This window comes from Barbus barbus (assembly GCF_936440315.1).
Source record: "Barbus barbus genome assembly, chromosome: 24".
In the NCBI taxonomy this organism is placed as follows: Eukaryota; Metazoa; Chordata; class Actinopteri; order Cypriniformes; family Cyprinidae; genus Barbus; species Barbus barbus.
In genome coordinates, this window is record NC_136752.1 from 17,293,435 (window position 1) to 17,320,947 (window position 27,513).

At 36.3% G+C, this 27,513-nt stretch overlaps 1 protein-coding gene across 1 annotated transcript in view; it reads left to right on the forward strand.

The window, feature by feature from the left end:
* Positions 1-27,513, forward strand: part of kif26aa (kinesin family member 26Aa) — a gene marked incomplete at its 5' end in the record, with an annotated part of 86,605 nt that overhangs the window by 21,049 nt on the left and 38,043 nt on the right. The window contains 2 exons of the mRNA XM_079375202.1: positions 5,404-5,883; positions 19,560-19,723. Of these exons, the coding sequence (XP_079231328.1) occupies positions 5,404-5,883; positions 19,560-19,723 (644 nt within the window). The remainder of the gene's footprint in view (positions 1-5,403; positions 5,884-19,559; positions 19,724-27,513) is intronic.

Sequence of the window (27,513 nt, forward strand, 5' to 3'; positions counted from 1 at the left end):
ATAGAAAACAGTTCTTTTAAATTTGTAAAATATTTCATAATATTACTGTTTTTAAGGTCTTTTTGATAAAATAAATGCAGTCTTAGTGAGGGTAAGATACTTTTTTGTTGTTGAAACATTAGGTGTAGTTCATCCAAAAATAAAAATTTGCTGAAAATTTACTTAACCATTTGGAGAAATTTAGCATTACATACCTTGCTCACCAATGGATCCTCTACATTAAGTGGGTGCGATTAGAATGAGAGTTTAAACAGCAGATAAAAAACATCACAATAATCGACATGCCTCCAGCCAATCGATTAATGTCCTGTGAAGTGAAATGCTGCATGTTTGTAAGAAACAAATGATTCATTAAGGCATTTTAATGTTAAACGTCACTTCTGGCCATAATGCAGGTATATCATCCATAATAATGCTTCCTCCAGTGAAAAAGTCAATCCCTTTTTGTCCTCTCACACCAAAAGCCACCAACATATTTAAAACAGTTTTAAATTTTTTTTTTCATATTTCTCTCCTGATTTAGACAAGATGACTTTTCCACTGGAGAAAGCAATGTCATGGATGAAGTACTTGTATTTTAGCTGAAAGCAACAGTTTAAATGTCTTAATGATACATTTGTTTCTTACAAGCGCACGGCTTTCCAATTCACAAGATGTTAATTGATAGACTGGATTACTTGTGGATTATTGTGATGTTATTATCAGCTGTTCCAATAAAGAAACAAACTCATCTACATCTTGGATGGCCTGTGGGTGAGTAAAATGCATTTGTTTGAAGACAATTTGCATGACATATTAAATATCTTATTTTTTGTCTTTAATGTCTTAAGCATCTTATCATTTTAAAGTTTACATCATCAGGACTTGTTGGCATTTCTGAAATAAGATGCTCATTCCTAGACTTCTGATAGGACATCCAGTCTTCCCCTGACCTCCAGCACACAAAGCACTCCGTCTGTTGCTATGCTTATGAGGATGAATCGCCATTGTTTGTGTGAAGTGATTTATGACACTGCTCTGCGAGTAAGTAGAATTGTTTCTGAGTTGAGTCAGTTGTGGTCTGACTGCATACCAGAAGCCTTGGCTGGAGGGTTACGACAACATGAAGTGATCAAGTGACAGGACCAGTCAAGTTTTATCATTTTTGGATCGCTGAGAAAAGCTGGTAATTCATTTTTTTTTCTTTTTTTGATGTACTAAAATACAAAAAACGTACATTAGGATTGAATTGTGGGTAAAAGTAAAAAGATGTTGTGCTCTTGAGAACATTCAGTTAATAAACAGTTTACATTTTTACAAACGTCTGTTGTGGCAAGGCGGTTGAATGTTCCAGGGTTCTGTTTAGTCCCATAATATAATATAAATCCAACTTTTATTTCCAGCTGTTTGAAGTGTGCAGGTGCCTTTAATGTCACATATTTTGGCAAATGCATTGCAGCATGTATAATATATATAACACAGCTTGATGTGTTGCACTGTAGGTTGTTTTTATGTAAATGTGCATGTTGTAGAATAGATAAGTGAGAAATCTGCTCTTTTTGTTAAGAATGTGACAGTGTCTGAAAGCCTAAAAAGGCAGAAAGTTTGAAAGACCACAAGACATGTCCAAATCCAATGTATGTGTGTCCTCCTGTCTGCTAAGATGCCTTTATCTGGTTGGTTTTTGAATAGATTCACTGCTTACTGTATGATGACCCACAATTCTGTGCGTGGGCCTTAGCAGTTGCTCAAAGAAGAGGTTTGACGGAGCTGTTGAATGGATTATATTTACAAATATATGTAAATTTATTGTCTTTGAAAGTCTTTAATTGATGTATGGGATTGGGAATCAACTTTCAAATCTGCTGTAAAATGCAGTTAAAAGAATGCCTCTTATTGAACATTGTGTATTTTATTTTGTTGTTTTATTTTTGCACACATTTTAAAACACTTCTCAAGTGTTCCTATCCATTCTATTGTGCCTCACAATTTTAAAACGCAAGGGTGTTCTGCATGCGAACAGCCCATATTATGTGTTCAGAACCTTTTGTAATATGAATCTTCTCAAACGTCCTGCATTCTAGTCACTCTTATGTGCCCTCTTACTGTGCTCTCTCATGCACACCGGATTTCACCCAACCTTTGTGACAGTCCTTACTTATTCCGTGCCTGTCTTCCTTCCATTTTCTGTTACTCTCCTCTTTTTCCTTCAGTACCTCCATCATCTGTCTGTTACCTAACAGAACAGAAAATTGCAATTCGCCAGCAATTTTCCCCTCTGTGGAGCATGGATGAAGTGTTCGAAGGAAGGCCTCAATTCTCTCTTAGCCTTATATCTAGCACTGCATCATATAGTCGACAGCCTCCGCGATCCTATCTTTTATTTATCTGTGTCAGTATGTCACACTCCTCTTTGTTTAAGTTACTCCTTTATTTATTCATTTTTGTGGACAGAGATAGGTAGTCCATCACCGCTAATACCTTTCTGATTTATCGCAGGTGTAGTTATAGATCCTACAATTTACATCCATTTCACTCTCCCCATTGTGCCTTTAGGGTCACTGTTGGTGGAGGAGTGCAAATCTGTAATGTTGTTTCCCAAAGTGTGCTTGCTCATCCTCACCCCTTTGTCCCATCTATCAGAATGCAGTGGCTACTGCGAGCACATGTGGGGTGGGACTCAAGAGGACACGGGCTCATAGGAAGCCATTGACTCGTGAATAACCTCTATGTGTTTGCGTAGGAAGACATCAGAAACCACAGACACAATAAAGGATGCAGACAGCAGCCTGGCTTTAAATCTCTATACAAAGGAAGGACCTCTCCAATAGCGCTGTGGTGTGACTTGCACTTAACAAGTGCAGCTTGTGTCTGTTGAGTGGCAGGATGGACTAACACACGCCACGTTTGTGCTTGCGTTTGTGTCATCTGGTTATTTTGCATTCTGCAGCTGTCATTTTGCATTTTTACGATTCGCAGTGTTTAAATGTACATGCATAAAGGCTGCCGAGGACACATGTTGACTGAACTGCTCCAAAAGCAATTAATGACTAGACTCTTCATGTTTTAATAAAGATGCAGAGTAAAACCATTAACAGAAAATACAAACATCCCAAATCAAATGATTTAAGTATGTGAGCTGACTCTGAATTCTGATTGGATGAGCAGCTTTCAAAGCAGCTGTAAAATGAAAATAAATGCACACCTGTAATCGCTCATTGTTTATGAATACAGGGAGTTGGTATGAATGAACTATATTACTTGGTGGAAGAATAGTTTTATTTTATTATTTTAATTTGTTTTGTGTAGACTGATACTGTGTGTTAAGTGATTCTGTGTATGAATGCAAGAAGTTGGTTTAAACCACCCGTTGCCTTAAAATTATTAAGTAAATAATAATAATAAAAAAATAGGTTAAGTGAATTGTCAAGTTCACTTAACTTATTTTTTAAAATTATTATTTACTTAAAAAAATTTAAGACAACGGGTTTCCTCAATTTGTTTATGTTAAGTCAACTTATCACTTTTTACAGTGTAGGAAACCCGTCGCCTTAAAATGATTAAGTAAATAATAATTAAAAAACATAAGTTAAGTGAACTTGACAATTCACTTAACTTTTTATATATATATATATATATATATATATATATATATATATATATATATATATATATATATATATATATATATATATATATTATTTGCTTAATAATTTTAAGGCAATAGGTTTCCTCAATTTTTTTTAATTTAAGTCAACTTATCACTTTTTAAAGTGCATATATTTGTTGGAAGAATTTTTATTTAATTTAATTATTTTTCTTTTTTTATTTATTTTATTATTTTGTAACAAGCATTTCAGTGATTTTACTGTCTTCATTTATTTTTCCATTCTTACTACTTTATTTTAACATCTTTGAGTCAGATTTGAACTATTCTGTTCAGTTTCAACTAATTCATATGCAGTGTCAATAGCTCTATCAGTATCATTTTCTGTATTCTCAGTCTTGATCATAATATTACCGGTTTTCTAGGCTATGTTCCCTATAGCACTTCCTTGTAAAGATGTTAGCCAAGTCTGCTTAAATTAATAAATGTAAAGTCTTATGCCCACAGGCAGCTCTAACAGGTTGGAGGGGCTGCCTGCATGCAGACTGAAGTTGAAGCAGATTGCAGGCATCTGGCATGCCAATGTTGTATGCTTTCCCCCCTTAGAGAGTGAACCTGCTGTAGAAGTCCTCCAGTCCCAGACAAAAGCACTCAATCATGGTATAGTGTTGTGCTGAGGTCGGGGTTTTGGCCCCTGACCTTCATTTCACTCCCGCAAAATATACACTTGGGGTGTTGGCAGCATAAGTTTATTACAATCCTTAAATCAAGCTACTCACAATGTTGCAATGCATGGAGTGAGAGCTTTGATTTTGTGGTTTTTTAAAGGAGCAGCTGTTAGGAGTGACATTTATATGCACAAGTTCACCAAAAGTTTACAATAATTTATATATCTTCATATAAATATTTTATAGTGGGCCCAGAAAGTATTTGGACTACCAACTGGTTTCAAAGTGATTTTTGAGGATATTCAGTTTCACACAGAAGAGTAACTACAGGTGAATTTCATCACATTAACTATAAACATTAGTTAGACGAGACCGCTTTGGTCTTGGCCATAGTGGAGTTTTGAGTGTGACTGTTTGAGGTTGTGGACAGGTGTCTTTTATACTGATAACGCGTTCAAACAGGTGCCATTAATACAGGTAACGAGTGGATGACAGAGGAGCCTCTTAAAGAAGAAGTTACAGGTCTGTGAGAGCCAGAAATCTTGCTTGTTTGTAGGTGACCAAATACTTATTTTACCGAGGAATTGACCAATTAATTCATTAAAAATCCTACAATGTGATTTCCTGGATTCTTTCCCCCCATTCTGTCTCTCATAGTTGAAGTGTACCTATGATGAAAATTACAGGCCTCTCTCATCTTTTTAAGTGGGAGAACTTGCACAATTGGTGGCTGACTAAATACTTTTTTGCCAAACATTTATAATAACTAATTTCAGTTTTAGTTATCTTAGTTATAAAGATATGTTATCAGTATTGTATATCAAAGAAATATGTTTTTTCTTATGAAACATGTCATTTACATATTTCAGAGTATGTTAAATGCTGGTAATTATAATATATGCCAACATGTGGCCTGTGTTGCCAACTCTGGTTATTACTTGTATCATACTGTGTTGCATGTGATTGACAAGCTAATCAGCTATAAATTACATCCAGCTTTTGCTTTGTGAATGGAAAATATTTATCCACAAGCTCTGAAAATATAATCAGTCTGTTAATTTAACCAGAATGCGTGAACAAAATGCAAAACCAAGATGTTTTCAGCAGCTGTGCTGTAAAAACTTGTCATGTTTCTGACTTTCCTTGCAGGACCCAAGCTTTGCAGCCTTCCTCCTTGACAAGCTTCAGACTGAGGAATGGCCTCCGAGGGGCTGCGGTGCCCAGAGCAGCTGTGAAGTGTGTGGAACCCCCCTTCACCACCTGAGGCGCCTGGCACTCCACTCTGCCCTGGGGCTAGCGTTCGACGACATGCCTGACCTGCAGCCCGGACCCCTTTCTGGCCTGCTGCCACCACGTGTGGCATCTCACAGTTCCATCTCACCCTCTGCTTCCTGGGAATGGCCCACACAGTGTTCTCCAGTTTCTAGCAGTCAAAAATTTACCGGGCATCCATGTGGTCCACAGTCCAGGGAGAAAACGCAGGAAATGGGGTGGAATCAAGATGGAGCTGCGAAAGTGGGTGGCAAACGGACCTGTTTGGCCACGGTCACTCCAATTCCTCTACATGCTCAACACTACCTTGAGGGAGTGTGGCATGTGACAAGCACCTCAGAACATCTTCGCTCATTGGTAAGAAAGAGTTGCTATTCTAAAGCCATATGTTATGCAATCTGAATATTCTATTTTTGAAGTTAAAAACTATTTACTGTGAAAGTGCTGATTAGAAAGCATCTTTCTTAGTAAGTATTTCAACCTCTTTATGATCAAGAGTGTAGAAAAGATCTGAAAAGTGGGAGGGACACAAGTGAGTTACACTCATGAATATTAATTTTGTTGCATCAATGTAATTAATATTTAATAGACCCACTAGTCCTGTTAAATTTGCTGAAGTGCAAGCTTTTGGCAGGGACTGAATGAAAAAAATTACCCTTTGTACGTACAAAAATTTCAAATTTATAAATAAACTGCTGTTTGGGGTTGGTAAGGTTGTCTTTTTTTTAGTTACACTTTATTTTAAGGTGTCCTTGTTACAGTGTAATTATACATTTCAGTGCCTGAGTAATATTAATTAACTACATGTACCTACTATATGGTTAGCTTTAGGGTTTGGCTTAGGTTACTTGCATGTAATTATTCAATTACATCTGACTTCATCCTAAACAAAACAAACAAACAAACAAGCAAAAAAAAACTTTGTTTCTCTTTACTTAATCCCCAATCTAGCTTGTACTTATTTGAAAAATGTCTGAAACTTGATATTATGAGCACTTCCTGTCTATTTGCCTCTTTAGGATGAATCGCTTGATGTATTCCCCAAATTGTCGGTTGCTTTGGATAAAAGCGTCTGCTAAATGAATAAATGTAAATGTAAATAATATTAAGTACATGTAACTTATGTAACAAGGACACCTTAAAATAAAATTTATCTTTTTTTAATTCTGTGACTTATGATAAATTTATTAGGCTTCATATTAAAAGCTGAATGTATTTGTTGAAAATATACAGTAATATTACGAAATATTATTACAATTTAACATAGCTATTTTCATATTTTTTTAATATGTAATTTATTCCTGAGATGGCAATGCAGAATTTTCAGCAGCCATTATTGCAGGTTAGTGTCACATGATCCTGCAGAATTAATTCTAATATGCTTTTTTTGATGTTCAGGAAACATTTTGTTTTATTGTCAATGTTGAAAACAGTTTTGCTGCTTAGTATTTTTGTGGACACCTCTATTTTTTTCAAGGCTTCTTTGATAATTAGAAGATAAAAAAAAAAATTAATTTAACTTTTAATAACTGTAGAAATCTTTTGTAAGTTTATAAATGCCTTTACTGCAAATTTTTGATCAATTTAATGAATCCTAGGTGAATTAAACTATTGTTTTTTTTTTATTATTACTGCGTTTTTGTTGATTTATTTTTTTATTACTACATTCCCAAATTTCTTAGTGTTCAAGTGGCTATATATCCAAATCTGAGTTAAGTTAGTTGTACAAACTGTAATTACTGTAAAAAAAAGAGATTTACAGAGATATCTCTGATGGTCCTTGGGTCCAATTGCCCACCAAGGCCACTGTCTGGGTTGATTCTGCTGAGGGCCTTTTGGGCCACAAAGCACATCATGGTTGCATTGCAAATATAGAAGTCTGTGTGATTATGGTCTAGTGATTTGATTTATGGTTTCACCTTGAGCAGAATTATTTATTAGCTTTCATAAAGGAGTCCCTCATCACAGGGTTTATGTGACTATATTTATGCCATTATGGAGCTCATGTCCAGTTCAGGGCCGAGGATCAGGCTGTTATGACAGGACTCAAGAACCCTTCTCAGAGAGAATAAGATATTAGCTTTTTAATAATATCTGTCTCAGTCAGATGGTAGTGTTCTGGCTTAAGGAGACTTAGTCAAACAGAATGTTTTAAAGGTAAACATAAAACAGTCCAAGAGTGCACATCAATTAGGCCAAAAAAGCTCAATGTAGGTCAAAGATCAAAGTAGGCACACCACAGCTCCAGAGATACAGAAGTATTTAATTATGTTCTCACCACAGGTGACGTTTCGAGCTTAAACGCTCTTCATCAGACAATGAACATGCATGACAATTCCCTTATATACACAACACTAAATCACATGATTGCCCACATGACAAAAAAAATAAAATAAAATAATAATAATAATAAAAATAAAATTGGGCAATCAACAAATCATGCAGGAAAAGGGCAAAAAGCAATTCAAATAAAGGTGAAAACAGCAATAAATTACAAACACCAAATATATTTCACTAAATACCTGACTGCAAAACATTCTAAATTAAACTAAAGAAAAAATGCAAAACATACATCCAAAACAAAACATAAAATAACATCAATCTTACCATCTAAATCTTTACAATAATTAAAGAAAAGGGCGATTATCAAAATCTTCATTGAGACCATTGGGAGATAAAGTATTCAAAGTAAAGTATTCAAAGTGCTTTTAGTCACAATGGATGTTGAAGCTTTATATACTAATGTCCCTTTTGAAGGGGGTTTACAAGCAGCAGAATATTATTTAAATCAACGTGCTCATTAGGTCCCTAATACTGCTTGTTTAATATTTTATTAGTATTATTATTTTATTTTTTTGTAATGTGGGCAATCATGTGATTTAGTGTTGTGTATATAAGGGCATTGTCATGTATATTCATTGTCTGATGAAGAGCGTTTAAGCTCGAAACTGTGTTGAGAACATAATTAAATACTTCTATATCTCTGGAGCTGTGGTATGCCTACTTTGATCTTTTCGTCCTTAAAGGTAAACATATAAATAGATGTTTTTCAAAAATGAGATGCCTTTTTAGGAGTTGCTTCAAGGTTATCATGGACATCTTAATTGATTTTGCATGCTGTGAAAACATGTGTGGCACATCAGGAAGGCAAAATGGACAAAATTCCACAACCACAGATGTAAGTCCTCAAAAGAAACAGTAACAATTTGAATATTTCACCTTTGATATGCTGAGTGCTGAGTGACTTAGCATTAGCCAGACATTATTATCAGGTATTGTAGATTAGCCACTGCTTGTCTTATGCTGGCCTTCTCGGTTCTACTTGACCTTCCCGTCAGGAGATTGAGCATTAAGTCATCTTGATATGGAATGCAATTTAATAGGCATTTGGATGGCTTGCGGTGACCCCCATTATCACAGATGAGCCATTTGTCATGGCTGATGCTTAGAGAGATGAATAAGATAAAAAAAACTTAAGCACTGTGAATGTGAGTTACCCCTAGTTTTATGCACTTTATGAAGGAAGGAGACATGTTTGAGAGGATGCAGATGTGCTTGTGAGCTCACTTCTTTCTCTTGTCAATAGTAACTTGGAATGTCAAGGTTTCCATGGAAATGCAGCATTCAAGCCATAAAGTGTTGATCGGAGAGAGTGACCTTGCCTGCATAGTAAGCATAGAATTTGACCAGTCAATTTCTCAATGGATAATTAGTTCTGAATATTCAATCTTGGAAATCTGTATGCTACCTGTCATCATATATTAATATTTACATAGATGATTTACATAGATGATGTACTATAACAAGTCATACTAAGCAGCATGTAGCACTTATGAGCACAGTAAAACTGCACATTTTAGAGTGGCCTTTTATTTAGACAGATTTGTGAACAATATTTGAGAGAAATAGGCCTTTTGTGTACATAGAAAAAGTTGAGTTCAGCTCATAAAAAATGGGGGTAAAAACAAAAGTGTTGCGTTTATAATTTTGTTCAGTGTATTTCAATTTATTCTATTTTATTTAGTTATTTAGTGTGAAATAGTGTGTTGTCTATAGGTATTTTTTATTTTATTTTATTTTGCTATTTAGTGTCAAAGTGAGTTGCCTCTAGTCATTGTAGTGGTTCGTGTTAACAGTCTTTATTTTATTTTTTGTTATTTAGTGTGAAATAGTGTGGTGTCTATAGTTATTTTATTTTAAGTTTTTTTTTTTATTTAATTTTTAGTTACATTTATTTTATTTTATTTTTGTTATGTGTCTGTTTCTGTTCAGTTCTGTTTTGACCTTATTTGGTAGTTCCTGTTCTGATTTAGTTAATTCGTAATCATCATTTAGTCCTGTCACCTGTGTTTAATTAATGATCTAGTTTGCTCTATTGTTTCCGTTTCCTATATAAGCATTCAGTTTAGTCTTTGTCCCTGTCTCGTCTTGAAGTTTCGTTAATGCTGCTTACCTGGAGTTTTCTTCTGTTTCTTTTAATAAAGTTGAATTTTGTTTTGTATCCCCTGTCTGCCTGGGAAAGCATACCGTGACAATTTTATAGTGTGACATAGTTTGATGTCTGTTAGCAGTTTGTGTTACCTTGAGATTTATGCATCATAAATCTTTATAATAAGTTATGGATACATGCAAGTTCATCAAGCTTTGGAACAACGCTCTGAAGGACTTGATATTTTTATATCCAGTCATAGTTACAATGACTGGTCACTGGATGAAAAATATAAGATGAAAAATAGAAAATAGGATGTCAAACATATATATATATATATAAAAATCTGTGTGTAAAATATGGACACATCATGGACACATTCATGCAATACATATTTATATATCTGAACCATTGCACATGACACTTCATAAGTCACCTTAACGTTTCATAAGTCACTTTTGCATTGCCACTTTAAAATTTTTATATATATATATATATATATATATATATATATATATATATATATATATATATATTTTTTTTTTTTTTTTTTTTATGCCCTTATTTGTACAGTTTATTTACTAGTTAAATTTATTTTCTTTTGTATTTCTTCTTATTAATATTTTTTAAGGTCACTGGCTGCCGTACAAGCATTTCACTGCATATCGTACTGTGTATGACTGTGTATGTGACAAATAAAATTTGAATTTGATTTGATATTGTTAGTAAGTATAACATGAAATTCTTGATGAAAGATGGGCTCACTGGCATCGAGTTGGAATGAATGACTTGTGTATTGTTTTTTCAATGTCAAGAAGTTTGCATTTGGTAGTCCTCATTTAACACCTCTGCATAATACAGAATATTGTAGTAAAGAAAAGCTGACTGGCCCTGTGTCAAAGAAGCACAATGGATGCTGTCTTCCCCCTCATCTCACAGGGTATGAAAAGCAATTAGACCTTGAAAGTCACAGCACATCCAAACCAGACAGAAACACAAGGCTGTTGGTACCCTGGAGAACGTTTCCACCCTTGAAGACAAAGACATTGTGCCATGAATTTCAATAGAGCCATATTTGACAAAGTACTTTGTCCTTTTTTTATTCATAAAGGTGTTTTTTTCATGTTTTGTTTTGTATACTTCAGCATTGTGCAGACCATAGCCCATAATACACATTTAGGAGACTGCAAAGCTGCGTCAAGAAAGCAGGGATGGAAAGTCATATCTTTCATCCATACATCCCGCTTAGTATAATATTAGCTTGGAGGCAGCTAGAGGCATCCAGCCCGTGTGTTTCTGTAGTGTAGGACAGGCCTCATCAGCTTGTCCTCAGGCCTAAGTGACACCCGCGGCCCACTAATGGGCCTCCTCTGGCAGCCGGGCTCTTTTAAAGCCTTGAGGAGGGCCGCACAAGCTTTATTTGAATGTGTGGAGGGAGCCAAAAGTGCAAATTGTCAACAGATGGGACTGCAGTCTCACCTGGGGTGAAAAAATGGCACCTGACGTCCATCTGGGATGGTTGTCTGCTAGACTGCACATGCTGCCCTGCTTTAACTTGGCAGTGGTCTCATTCTGTGAAGGACGATAAGGGCCTCTTCTGCAACACTCAAAAACAGCGGACCGAGTTTAACAATTTAATTTCCTTTCCTGTGCTGTCATGCAGTGGAGAATCACTCATTATTTACAGTGATTTTTTAATAGTAAGGCAGTAAGGTTGTATTTGAGTTGGTAACAGGGTTTAAGAGTTTATAAATTGTTTTGTGGCCAGCAGATTGCTGTTGTCTGACAACATTTAATATAAGCTGATAATTAATAGCGTTTCAGAGGGGCTGCTTTCTCCTGTCACCACTTGTGCTAGTGAATGCTCTATAAATGTCAAAGTTAAAGTCCAATGTGACCTCTTCACTGTCACTGAGCTCCATCTGCTGCTGGGTTTTATTGGAACACAGCTGTGCCTATCTAACACACTCTTGTGAGCCTGTGTGCATGTGTGTGTGTGTGTGTGTGTGACAGAGAGAGAGAGAGCACAATGTTGCACTACGAAATGAAAAGCCCTGTATTGAAATGTTGACTACAGGGAAAGGTCATTATGCAGTTTACCTTAATTTGACAAACTCAAATGGATTGTCATGGCTGTTCTACAGATAGCAAATTTGTTTGATGGATGAGCCCCCTTATTTCCACTGGCTGATGTATCCAAACTTACACTGTAAAAGTTATTCTTAAGGTGAGGGAATAATGCTGAAATAACCAAAGAATCACTTTGATTGATTATTCATTTTTGTTTTGTTTTTTTTATTTACTTTTTTGAAGTTTCAACATATTTCAGAAACAAGCAATCGAAACGTATGTACATCGAAACACTGCAATATACTAAGTCTAACCAACATGAAAAGTAAGTGAGCATTGAGCAAGTGCTTAACTGATTCATTTTTGGACTTCAAATAAGCCTGCATTTTAAACAATTGTGATGTTCAGTCCAATTTGCCTTCTTCCCAGAATACACTGGCGAACAATCAAGCAATACATATTATTTATTAATGCCTCAGTAGTTCATGTATTGTATTTTTTGCTTATTTGCCAGTTTACATGTTTTTTGGTCACATTTAGCAATTTACATTGTGATGTTAGGATGAGTTTGTTCATTTGCTAAAAATGAGTTGATTCACATACCGCATTCACAAGTCTCTGTGTAGACATTTAAAGCATGAAGAGTGTGTAAATTTCTCATAGAATACATGACAAACATTTAAAATGCTGAATGAAACTGGATTATTTCAAATCAAATGAAACAATTTGCATAGAGCTGTTATGAAATTGGCAGAATTCAGGAAATGTTCTTGTAGTTACTTTAAAGGGGTCATCGGATGCAAAATTCACTTTTCGAGTTGTTTGAACATAAATGTGTGTTGGAAGTGTGTGTACACATCCATCCTATAATGATAAAAATCCACCCAGTGTTTTTTTTTAAATCCCTATTTTAAAATCCCCTTTCTCAAGTCAGGCTGTTCTGAGGTTCCTGTCAGAATGATGTAGTTCTGTACAGTCTGTAGAACCTCAATGAACAAGACCAAACAATTATAGAATTTCACATACCGAAGGCAAAACTGAGAAGATTCCCTTCTTGAACATGTGCGAGTCAGAAATTGACCAAGCCTACTGACGCCTCCCTGTCTAGAGGACAATCGTCTTATCATTTCATGAGACCCATAAAACAATGATAGATTTGAGGAGAACATCTGGCTGCCTTTAAAGAACAGAATTGTCAGTGTTGTTCCTGACCGGTATACCATAAATAAAGTTGAATAAACATAAACGTGGGTGGACCCAAATCGGGCCGTTTAAAATGGACACAAAAGCTTTGTTCATTGCTTGCTCACTCGCTGACTTGCTTAAAACTTCAGCTTCTCATATACCATCTGGCAAGAATCCACACATGCCTCCAAGTTCCGACCAAATAAACTTTAACACCTGAAGCCGTAAGAACTCCAAACAAACTTCCTAAGAGCGTCATCACGTCACAGAGAAGCCAACCTATCACCGAAGGGCATCCCCACTGACCTCACGCACGTCATCAACAGCAGCCCCGGAGGTTTCCTTGGACCATGCGGGAACATGTGGAAACACCAGATCAACCCAACCCAGAGCAAACAACTATCTTCATCTTACTGAGCTGGCTACATTCATCTTTAAAAGTAAAGATAACTAGCAAATAGTGCTATACTTTAAGTCTTCAAATCGCAACAATTCATTGCCTGCAGCGTGTATGTGTGTGTTTTGTTTTATTTAGCTTCGTTGTATTGTAGAGTAACAGTTAGCAAATAAACTTTGATTCATTTATAAAGAAAGCTTCCGTCTTCTGTTGTGTAATATTCATGCCAAAACTTTGCCCAGATCCGCTACCTGTGCTCATAAATTTACCCAACCAATTCTGTATTATTACCGTGGCCACAAAATAAACAGAATTGTTAAGATATACTGATTTTAATGCTCGTTGGAAGATCGTTGATAAAGTATAAATTAGACGTTTTGATTAATATAAATTAATCAAATCAATATTGAATGCCTACGATTCGATTTCCTAAAATTAAAATAATAAAATAAGAGTTAATTCTTACAAGGCCCCTCCCACGATAGTTGACTGACAAGACCGTCTTACCTTAGACCCACCCCTGAGTGAGCTGAGTGAACTGTAAACAGTCCGACCGCCATTGTGTTGACTCCGGTGCAGGGGAAAACAAGAATGTCTCCAATTAAGCGATTGAGGCGTTTTGTTGTTGGATGTAATGATGAATATAGAAGTCGTCATTTGCTCCCGACATCCGAGCCGCTGAAGACACAGAGGATTGACGTTACTTTCGATTTGAAGTGAATGCGCCGATCCCCAATCTGCCTAAATGCGTCTATGTTCTGCGTCTATATCATTTGTGATCCAGCCTCACCTACAGAAGAAGCGAGTATAACATTTTTTTATGAATCTTTGCAAATCGACTTTCCTAATAATGCAGGGGGGTCAACAGAGCTCATTAGCATTTAAAGGGACATGGACTATAATGGCTTGCTAAAAACAGAGCTGATTTTGACAGGTTTAATAAGGTGTTATTTTACACTACCATTGAGAAATTTTAACCAAAGTATGTTATAGACTTTTAATTAAGACCCTAAAGAATCATATCAACTTGTGAAAAATGGGCATCTGATGATCACTTTAAGTAAGTAACTATTTCAGTGACGGGAGCTTTGAAGTATGGAAACTTAACATTTTAAGTTCACTCAAGACATTTTCTTAAAATACACTACACTGTTCAGTTTGGGTCTGTAAGATGTCAGATTTTGGGTCAGAAAGATTCAATGAGAAAGCTGATTTTTTAGCAGCCATTACTCCATTCTTTAGTGTCTTTCAGAAATTATTTTAATGCTGTTTTGCTGCTTAAGAAACATTGTGCAGCGTAATATTTTGTGGAAACCATGATAGGCTACATTTTTCGGGATTCTTGGAAAAGTTCAAAATAACCCCATTAATTTTCAAAATAAATTGTTTGTAACATGGCTTTAATTTCAGTTTTGACCAATTTATTGCATCCTTGAATAGAAGTCTTAATTTCTGAACAGAAATCATACTGACCCAGAAACTTTGGAAAAGTAGAATAATCAGGAAAATTAATTCATGTAAGCTTGTTGCCTTCATGTTTTAATGTTTGATTTCTACAAATGCATATTTTTTTTTAGTACAGTATAATTAGTTCAAATGAACACAGCCTGTCCATTCTTATCTCAAATCGTCCCTCTTTTGGTATCCTTCTGGGCTCTAATTGTGGACCCTGACATGAAACTGTAATTACAGCTGGAGTGAAGGGAGGTAAATTAGCACACAGCCATGGTGGGTGTTTGAGATGAGTCTCTCTGGAGCAGAAGACACTGCACATGTGTGCGAGAGATTTTTCTATGCTCGTTATCTCTACATCAATCTGTCAGCAGATCACAGCTATTCCACTTTTCCCAGATTCTGTTGTATCTATTCATGCCTTCTCATTTGCCCTCTCTCCTTGTGCATTCATGAGTACATGTGTGTATGCGTGTGCTGCCATTTACTACTTGCTCTCTTTTCTTTTACGTGGAAAATTCGAATTAAAACTTACATTACGAGCACATGTACATACTGAGGATGCATAGATGAAGTTATTTTAAGATGTAGAGAAAGCTGCCAGATCAGTGTTCATTCCAGGGCTATCATGTGCCTATTTGTTTTATTTGAGGGGACAACAGTGAGCGTCCTGGCTTACTTGGTGCCCTAGATGAAATAACACATGAACAAAGAGGTTATTTACAAACTTAATGGTTTATTGGGAAAGTGTATGATTTGCTAGACCAGTACTACAATTTTAAATTCAGCAAGCCTGGGAAGCGGAACTCTTGTTTTTTTTGTTTTGTTTTGTTTTGTAATTGTACACTGTAAAAATGTTTGTAATGAAAAAATGGGACAATAACATCTGTTAATTGTTAACTGTAAATTATCTTATTATACATATAATTGTGAAAAACTAAATGGTTTAACATCACATTATACTTTTACTGTAAAATAATGTCAAATGTATGGTTTCTGCAAGTACAAGCTATTAATTACCAGGTCATTTTAATTTTAAGTTAAAAACAGTAAAAGGACATTCCCAGTACTTTCAGAAATCAGAAGTCATTCCCAGAAGTCCCTGATAGAATTTATGTTTAATATAAATGATATTATATAATTCGAATAATAAGTCTTACATTTTCAGTTATCTGTTACTTAGTTAATGTTCATTGCATTATATTTTATGGACAGGCCTCTCATCGTGTTTCTTTCTATTTTACCGCCTGTATTATATTGGTTATCTGTACATTTAAAGGTAAAGAGCAGATTTTGGTAGTTCATGTAGGTAAGTATTAACTTTATATGAAATATAGAGTCATCATACATAGTAAAAAATTCAAGTGCCAATATGCCATACTTTAAAACATGAAACTGACATTTTTTTTTACTGTCAATTTCTGGCACCCATAGTTGTGGCTTTTTTTTAAATGATAAATTTAATAAAGAGTAGCTTTGACATTTTCTTAACTCTGTGTTTAAAGTCATACATGACAGGTTTCAAGCAACTTGAGTGTGGGTGACTTTTATTTTGCTTTAATTTGAAGCAAATGAATTGCAGAAGGTGCAACTTATGCAATATTTATTGAAGTTGGGTTACAAAAGACTGGGCTTAGAAGTCTGAAGGGGCTTGAATGAGCATAACGCTTCTGTTTGGTCCCTGTACCTTGAAGAAGACTCATTTCTCACTGTTTGAAAGCTCACTAGCTGCTCCTACATAACAAATAGCAGGTGCATTTGATCTGGAGCTTCTTATTAAATTACTCAAGGACAGTTCCTGGAGTGCCTCTCTCAAGAGTATAGATTTCTAGTATTTTTTAGTTAGTATGTGATCTTTGCTAGGTTTCCATCAGCCAATAGCCTAACACCACTGCATTTATATGAAAAAGATACCCATAAAGTGTGGATGATTGGCGTTATAGCAGTTCTAAAGAGAAAATGGTTTTGCCAAAATTATCATTACTACTGAGAAATGGCTTCATGTTTAGTTCATGGGCTGCTTGGCTGAATTCACATTACTTCTGCACAAGTAGCTATTGTCTTTTTGACACCAGTATCCCACAGGATTTCATTACTTTACAGCAGGCTGTGCTTGTGGTATTATGGAATGTGTTTGTAATCCTGTTAGCCAAAGACTGAGCGAAGTAAAAAAGCTGTAAAACACACTCTTCAGCAACCTACTCTCCTCCAGACACAATCGTGCCATGACCGCAGTGTTTATCTGGTAGAAACTAGAGCAAAGGCACATTTAATCAACAGGGTGGTGAAAGGATTATAGGTAAACTTTTTTTGCCATTAGACTCGTTAGCATTTCATCACTTTTCTTCAGTGAGGGATTAATCCTGTGGTTTGCTTTGTTTTGTAACAAAACTATTTAGGATAGATATAATATGGATATATATCTAAGTATACAAGGATATACAGTATATATACAGTGCCCTCCAGAAGTATTGGAACAGTAAATACAAAATTGCTCTGTTGGCTGTGGAGTCAAGACATTTGCAAATATGATTAAAACTAGACAAAACTACAGAATGTCACATTTTTTATTAGCCTTTTCAACACATACCTGTTTTACCAAATAAAAAGAGCAGCACTTTTAGAGTTCATCCCACTCATTGATGTGAGCATAAGTATTGGGACAGTTGAATATAAGGCAGATATAAAAGATTAAAAGCTATTATTTAGTTGCAGATCCCTTGTGCACAATCACAGCAGTGAGTCTGTGACCCATAGACATCACCAGACTCTTGCTCTCATCTTTTGAAATACTTTTCCCAGCCTTTAATGCAGCCAATTCCAATTGTTTTGGGGAGTTTCTGCCTTTACTCTCCTCTTCAGCTGGTGAAATTCTTGTTCAATCGGATTTAAAATTGGAGAATGCCTTTGTGCATTTTAAGACTTTCCATTTCTTTGCCCTTATAAATTCCTTGACTGAACTGGCAGGGTGTTTTGGGTCATTGTCCTGATGCAATATGAAGCACTTCCCAATGAATCTGGTGGCATTTTCTTGAATAATGGTAACCATTGGCAAGATGGTTTTGTACCCTTCCAAATTCATTCTGATACTGTCATCATACATTAAGTCATCAGTAAAGTTGAGAGGGCCTGTTCCAGAGACAGCCATGCATGCCCATGCCATGATGCCACCTCCACCATGCTTTACAGATGAGGCTGTATGCTTGGGATCATTTGCAGTTCCCTTTTTTTTTTTCTCCAAATTTTTGCTTTCCCATCACTTAGATAAAGGTTCATCTTTGTCTCATCGGTCCATAAACACAGTTCCAAAGCTCTTCTGGCTCATCTTTGTGCTTTTTTGCAAACTTCAATCTTGCCTTTCTATTTTTGGTGCTGGTCAAAGGTTTGCATCTTGCTGTGTAACATCTGTAATTCTGTGTCAAAGTCTCCTGAGGACAGTAGATTGTCAGAGCATCACCCCAGCTTTCTGGAAGTTCTGGTTTCCAAACTCTTGATTTCTCCATGCCCTTTATTTTTGCTATAGCTCTAATTGACTTCCTCTTTTCTTTTAGCATCCAAATTGCTTACTTTTCTCTCAAAGTCAGCTCCCTCATCTTCATCCTGGTTTGTGTGTGTCATCATCGAATGCAAGATTCAGAATACAGAAGTAATGGATATAACTGATACGACACATTCCCTGCATTTATCTGAAGAATTAATGTAACAGGACACAGCTGATCACTTAGAAAGACCTGTGAGGCAACTGTCCCAATACTTATGCTCACATCAGATACAGGGATTAAACTCTAAAAGTGCTGAACTTCTTAGCTGGTAAAACATCTATGTGTTGAATCAATAATAAAATATGACATTCTGTAGTTTTGTCTCATATTCATCTATTAATCATATTTGTAAATGTCTTGACTCCACAGCCAACAGAGCAATTTTGTCTTTACTGTTCCAATACTTGGAGGGCACTGTATCTAAGAACTTATACTATATTCCATATGTTCTCTGAATGTGAATGAAGTTAACTTTAAGTTAAAATAGTCAGAAAAATTGTCAAAGTGTTCTTGAGGAGCCAACTTATTCCTTAGATGATTACTGCTGTCTTCTCCATAATGCCATCCAGCTTATGTTTTCCCCCCATGTCCTCAGTTATGATGGTTCATTTGCTTTGATCATCACTTCTATACATTTATAATAATCTACACACTTTTTCTGGTCATACTAAGTCACAATTCGGTCATCATTTACTCACCCTCATGTTATTCCAAACCTGTGTGATCTGCTTCTGTGTTTTTTGTCCATAAAGTGAAAGTCAATGTTGTTTTCAAACTTGAATAGACAGATAAACAGTTGAAACATTCTTCAAAATATCTTCCAATGTTTTCCGTTGAAGAAAGTAAGTCATACAGGTTTGGAACGACATGATGGTAAATGATGACAGAATTTTTATTTTTGGATGAATTATCCATTTTTACTACACTATTTGTTCTTTTGTGATTTATTTCCCAACAGAGTCCAACTGTAGAGAAGGACAGTTTGGCAACTGTAGCTTCCAGGTCCAGTCAGGCCAGTGCTGTACCTTTGGTTTCTCCATCAGGACATAAACCGAGTCACCATAACCAGCCAACCATCCCACCAGCAACCCAAACCAGCACAGCAGCCTCATTCTTCCTCAGGTAAGCCTAAAAGCCTGTTGGGGATGTGATTTGCACGGTGCACAGCCATCAATTCAGCTAATCGTGCTCTGTGGATCCCAGTTTCAATGTTGTGGTCCCTTAGCACTTCCTCAGGCCCTCACTCCCAAGGACCCAGAATCCTCCATTGCCTCTGGCAGTCACGTCATGGCAATGCTTTCTCGGTGCCCGTGGAGACTGCAGCGATTTTGAAGGCAGTTCAGCCTAATGTGTTTAAATGTCATCGATCAATGCTCAGGCTTAGCAGTCCGAGAGAGTGCAAAATCCAAATGGCAGAGGTCTCAGAGCTGGATTGGCCATGTATCTGCAGGGATAATGGTTAATCGCTATGTAACAGACCAATTGTTTGCCAAAATTGTTCTTGAGGATTGATGTTTTAGTGTACCATGTATCCAGTACATGTATGTAGCCTATGTACAGTGGGGCAAATAAGTATTTGATACACTGCCGATTTTTCAAGTTTTCCCACTTACAAAGAATGGAGAGATCTGTAATTTTCATCGTAGGTACACCTCAACTGCGAGAGACAGAATATTAAAAAAATCCAGAAAATCACATTGTATGATTTTTGAATAATTTCCATTTTATTGCATGAAATACGTATTTGATACAATAGAAAAATATAACTTAATATTTGGTACAGAAACCTTTGTTTACAATTACAGAGGTCAGATGTTTCCTGTAGTTCTTGACCAGGTTTGCACACACTTCAGCAGGGATTTTGGGCCACTCCTCCATACAGGTTTTCTCCAGATCTTTCAGGTTTTGGGGCTGTCACTGGGCAACACGGAGTTTCAGCTCCCTCCATAGATTTTCTATTGGGTTCAGGTCTGGAGACTGGCTAGGCCACTCCAGGACCTTGAAATGCTTCTTACGGAGCCACTCCTTAGTTGCCCTTGCTGTGTGTTTGGGGTCATTGTCATGCTGGAAGACCCAGCCACGACCTATCTTCAATGCTCTTACCGAGGGAAGGAGGTTGTTGCCCAAAATCTTGCGATACATGGCCCCATCCATCCTCCCCTCAATACGATGCAGTCGTCCTGTCCCCTTTGCAGAAAAGCACCCCCAAAGCATGATGTTTCCACCCCTATGCTTCACGGTTCGGATGGTGTTCTTGGGATTGTACTCATCCTTCTTCTTCCTCCAAACACGGCGAGTGGAGTTTATACCAAAAAGTTCTATTTTGGTCTCATCTGACCACATGACCTTCTCCCATGCTTCTTCTGGATCATCCAATGGTCTTTGGCAAACTTCAGACGGGCCTGGACATGTGCTGGCTTGAGCAGGGGGACCATGCGCGCGCTGCAGGATTTTAATCCATGACGGTGTAGTTTGTTACTAATGGTAACCGTTGAGACTGTGGTCCCAGCTCTCTTCAGGTCATTGACCAGGTCCTCCTGTGTAGTTTTAGGCTGATCCCTCACCTTTCTCAGGATCATTGATACTCCACGAGGTGATATCTTGCATGGAGCCCCAGTCCGAGGGAGATTGACAGTCATCTTGAATTTCTTCCATTTTCTAATAATGGCGCCAACAGTTGTTGCCTTCTCACCAAGCTGTTTGCCTATTGTCCTGTAGCCCATCCCAGCCTTGTGCAGGTCTACAATTTTGTCCCTAGTGTCCTTAGACAGCTCTTTGGTCTTGCCCATAGAGGAGAGGTTGGAGTCTGATTGATTGAGTGTGTGAACAGGTGTCTTTTATACAGGTAACAAGTTCAAACAGTTGCAATTAATACAGGTAATGAGTGGAGGATAGGAGGGCTTCTTAAAGACAAACTAATATTTGTGAGAGCCAGAATTCTTGCTGGTTGGTAGGTAATCAAATACTTATTTCATGCAATAAAATGGAAGTTAATTATTTAAAAATCATACAATGTGATTTTCTGGATTTTTTTTTAATATTCTGTCTCTCACAGTTGAGGTGTACCTACGATGAAAATTACAGATCTCTCCATTCTTTGTAAGCGGGAAAACTTGAAAAATCGGCAGTGTATCAAATACTTATTTGCCCCACTGTATATATGTATTATTTAGTGTAACTAAAATACATTCTATCTATGCACTTAACAAAACATATATTAAAAAAAAAAAAAAAAAAAAAAAATTATAATTTTTAAATATTTTTGTTAATCTTGCACTTTAATTGAAGTGAAAACACCTGACTTTATGTTCAAAGAACTTCACATAGTCAGTGTCTGCAATTTAGTTTATGCATTAATGCCATAGAAATGGTGCTGCATGTTCAATATGCCCAAAATCTTATATTGTGATACGATTAATGCTATTTCATGGCAATGTGATAAATGTACTCATATAGTTATTTTCACTTTTCAAAATTTTTTATATCATAGAAATTTAATAAATCTTGTCACCAGTGTCAAGATTACAAAAAAAAAAGAATAATATCCTAAATGTCAAAAAAACAACAACCTCAAGCTCACTGAAGACAAGTAAACAGTCAGCGATTAAATAAATAATTACAAGAAATAGGACCAAAAACTACAATAGAACAAATAAATAAGAAATGCTACATTGTATTTGGGGTGTCCTCGACTAAGGATTTATAGTCGAATGGTAATTTTCGAATCTTGCTGATAGTCGACTGATAGTCAGATCATATATATGGGGGCGGGGGCAAAATTGCCAAGAGTCAAGTAGTCAGACATTCAACAGTCATAAATACTGACGTTAACACTGAAAAAAATGTGTAAAAACGGGGGTAAATAATGTTTTATGTTTTGATCAAAAGACAGTTAACATTAAACAACCCTAAGAATTCACACAATTTCTTTACAATAGTGCTCTCATTATAATGTTATGTAGGCTATACGATAGTAGTTGTTAATATTCTGCATTTCTGTTTTGAACTGCGCACGCTGAAGATTACCAGTAGAATGAAGCATTTGATAGCAGGTTTTTAATAAATTTTACTCATTTATCTAATATAGAATACGCTTCATTATTTAAACAACATAACTTTAATATTATGACTTATAGGCTATCTGCACAAAATGCCCCGAATGCACATGAACGTGTCTGCACGGCTCTGAATGAACTCCTTTTGAGGACGCATTCTTCACGCAACAACATGCAGAAACATGGCAACTAAACTCTAATAATTCACAGTGTTTTATTGTAATGTTGTTCTCATTATAATGTTATGAGTATGACAGTCCCAGTCATAGTCATTAATATTCTGCATTGTTTTTTTGTATCGCTCTGTAGGGGTGGTTGGATTTATTAACGTACGTTAAAACATTTATTTAAAGCTTCTTTCTTTTCAGATTCTTATTTACAGCATTATTGTAATAGGCTGTATATTAACTTATTGGGAGAAAACCGGTAGATTTTTCACTGTGTAAATTAAATACATATTTCTTCTTACAAAAGTGATTGTCAATAACAATGAGTTTTTCTCTCTTTTGTTGTTTGATTAACATGAATGACAGACAGCAGGAATATTAGACTGCTGGCACTTTAAGAGCTGCTCGGATCACATATGTTTTCTTTCTCAGCTGTTTGCTTTCACTCAAGACCTAAATTACTGTGTTTACGAGAGATGGGCATTTAGACACATACAAGTATGTGTATTTAAGTGTTCAAGGTCTATAAAGTGGCAAAAATAACTATGAGCACCGTCTTCGTGCGTGTGTGCCTCTCTGACAGCATACAGAAACTGTGTCTCAGACAATGCACACATATAGCGAAATGAATTCTTTTTGGCTGCTGATTGCTTTTAACTGCTTAAATCATGTTTTTTAAAACCGCAATGCTTGAAACATGCAAACGATAAGTTTTCGTGATCATTGACCGTGATAGAGATGATAGTCCGGTGGACAAATTTCTACCAGTTAATCGTGCCTACTGAATATCGCCTGTTCTTTTTCATTATATTTTTAGAAAAAAAAAAAAAAATTGTCAAAATGTTTATTAGCAGGTTTAAATAGAATTTTGAATCCCATATTTCTAATATGCTCTCGTACTTTTGGTTCTCACTAATGTACTGATAAAAAACTAAGGCAGGTTCTCAGGTGCACAGGGGAGGATGAAAAAATATACAGATATTCAGAATATCTCTCTATTTGTCATCATTATTATGGTCAACAAAAAAGACAAAGCAACAATCAACAACAGTGGCTCACCTAATAAACATAGACAGGAGTTTGTGTCTGTGACCGAATGTCTGGGAATAGAATGAGATGCTCAGAAGTGCGAGACACTAATTGCTGCGTGACACTGCATACAATTAGCCTATTGACAGCAGCGCTCCTCATCTCTAGCTCACCACCTTCAGTACCACCCTCTGTAAATGACTGACAGACCCCAGGGGGTTTGCCTTGGCCATTACATTCCCTTAAAAAAAGTAATAAAGAGGCAGTGGGTTAGTCATGCCATTGATTTTAGACACTGATCACTGTATGACCTGTGCTTCTGTGTGCATCATTGGGTATTACCGCTAATCTTTTTCCATTTGAGTTGACCCGAATCTAGCGAATTAGTATGCACTGTCAGCTAAAGCACATCTGTCCTTTTGATGCCCAGTGCACACAGTGGTTGATAAATAAGGTGGGTCATAACGGAAGCTTTTGGCAGTGATTTCTGTGTAAACCCAGTCAGTCCAAAATCCTGCGAATGAAAGAATGTGCTATTATGTAAATGAGACACGACCGACAAATAGACATTTTGAATATTGCTTAGACTGCCTGTGGCAAAATATCCATATTCATGGCAAAATGTTTTCATGCTTTCCTCAATTATACGAGTCAGAGCAGCTCAAATGTCATGCGTTGGGCTCATGTCCTCTCCCTGGCCTTGACTTCCACCTGGAGCTCACACCTTGCACAGGGTCTTTAAAAGCAAGTTGCCATGGTTTCACAGTTGTGAAAGAAAGAGAGGAAGAAAAGGCTAAATAATTATGAGAGAGGAGGTGGAGAGGTGATCAGAAACATATAATTTAGGACCCCCTGTTGCTTTTTTTTCCTGTATTGAAGGCATGTTTTGTTAAAAAGGAATCAGAATATTTATATATTTCCTTTCCTAGTACTAGCCTTCCAATTGTTTGTACTTACAACAGAACGGAACCATAGATGATATGTAAATGAACTGTACACACAATAAAACTGTGAATGTGATAAGATGTTATGGATGTTAAGGAGATCAAGTTAAAATAAAAAAATAAAAAGAGTTAAAAATAAGGGAAAATCTGCTTGGAAAAAAATCCCATTTGTCATCTTGGTTGGCATTTTGAGGGGGAATGACATGATGGGATCAGCTCAGATCAACTAGTAAGTTTGCGTGACTAGACTCCTTAAATGGGTCATTCTCAAGATATGGTGGCAAACATTTACCTTAAGTTTTCGGTCATAAATTTAAGATTTGACTTTTTTATTGTTTTACATGTTTGTACATCTAAGATTGTCCAGTGCCTGAAAAATCATTGTCTTCTTTCTTTCTTTCTTTCTTTCTTTCTTTCTTTCTTTCTTTCTTTCTTTCTTTCTTTCTTTCTTTCTTTGTCTGTCTATCTGTCTGTCTGTCTGTCTGTCTGTCTGTCTGTCTATCTATCTATCATGCTACTTGTCTGTCGTTCTATCAGTCGTTCTGGATTTTGTTCTATCTGTTGTTCTTTCTATCTCTGTGTCTATTGTTTTATCAATGATTCTATATGTCATTCTTTGACGTTCTATCATTTTATAATTTTATCTGTTTTCCTATCTTAATCATTTTATTTTAGCGTTATTGCTTAACCTGGCCGGAAAACAATGTTTTTATTTATTTATTAGAAAACAAAGTAACAAAATTAGTATTACACATTATTTAAAAAAATGTTTGTGAATTGTTTCCATGTCACGGTTATTATCAAATCTGTTCTTTAAAAAATACAAAGAGTACTTACAATCACATTTCAGAGTAAGAAAAGGCTAAAATTCCCACCGTTTTGAAGAAGTTATTAATTCATAAGTTATTAATTTATTTGGAAAGCCAACTTTTTTTTGAGAATGACCCAGTTAGAGCTTCCCATATTCCTCTTGTGCTCCTATTGGGCCATCCAAGCCTTGTGTCTGTGTGAATGAAGGGGCTTTCAATTCAGCATGAGACTCTGGAGGCATACTGTGGTTTCTGTGACCTTTAACCCCAGTTGTTTCCCTTACAGATACAGATCAATGATGGTTGTTGTGACAGATTCCCTTCCTCTCATCTGTTTGAAAGTGGCAGTCTAGTAAACACGCCAGAGGGAGTGTAAGAACAGATACAGACACACACATATTCTCACCCACAGATTTGCCTGGGAGGTTTCAGGTATAAAGTTGTTCTTTATTTTCTGATATAGCACAGCATAACCTTAAGTGAAGAGGTGAGCACTCAGCTCTGGTGATGGAGGGATATTTATGCTTATCTCCTGCAATCAGCAGCCTTGTGACCTTTAGGATCACGACTGGATATAGGAGATCAGTGTTATGTTTTATAGCAAACATATATGTGTCATGTATTGTGTGTGATATACTTCACATCATGCATGATGCTGAATTGTGCAGAGGTGTGCAAAAAGCAAGTACCAGGAACAAGTGGGTTTTTACGACTGAAGGCCAGCTGTAATCTCGCCTTTAAAGATTTACAGATAAAAGCAAAGTGGCTTCTCTATTCCCGTAGATGGGGACCGTCTCTCCCCTGCTTTGATGTCATCCTGTGGACGAGGGCTTCTCTCATGTGCTTTTCCATGGGCTTTCATCGGCACGCTGAGTGTGTATTAGCTGCTGGAGTCATGCACCACATTATTGTCCTGCTGACTGCTGTGCTGAAATGCATAATCATCAGGGAACAACAGAGCCGACACCTGCTTGCAGTGAATGAAAGTACTCGTAATGAATGCAGGGGTCGAGAATGCATCATGTAACTGATGTGGTTGAACACGCATTTCTGCTTTTAACAACTTCTGTTACCTGCTTTTAACAAAATCTTTTAGGTTTACAATAACCTCTCTCTCTCTTTGTGTGATAGTATATGCACTTTGTAGAAATGTGTTCGGCTTATCGCAGTTAGGAAAAGTTATAACCTGCAGAACTTCCGAAAGGCAAAAGCTTATATGTAGATTTTTGTTGTGATGGTGTATTAATGCTTCGATACAAAATTCAATGCAACAAGATTTACTGCAGCATAGCAGTATAAATACACAGCTTCCGTAATATAAATGACATCGTTTTCTGCTAGTCTCCTCATTTTGTATTCTCTCTGTTTTGTTATCAATTTGCATTAGGCTGTGTTGCATTACAGTGAAATTGAAAATGGTTGCTATTATTCATTTTTCCAGATAACTTATATGTTGTCGATAAAACAGGATTTCAGTGCTACTGCAGTACAGATACATATGCTTGAAAAAATATATAATATTAGATTTCATATATAAAATATGATGATCTATAACTGTGAAACATCCTCTTTTTTAGCTAAGTGAACTTTCATTGAACTGCCAAAAAAGTGTATCTGTGAGGGGGTTTTTTTGGAGGGTGGGTGGGGGCGTTTTGCATATTGTTGCAAAAGAGTCTTTATATTAGGTGTCTTTTTTAACTACCATGCACTTATGTTAAAAATATTGAATTGGTTGGTACAATGTACTTATTGTGTACCTGTTGTATTGCAAATCACTTTTGCTGCTGTTGAGGTGGGATATGGTTAAGGTTAGGGCCAGGATTGGTGTAGAGGTACAATTTATAACTTAATTAGTTATAATTACAAGAAGGTATTTTTAAATATAAATACAATGGAAAAAACTGTATG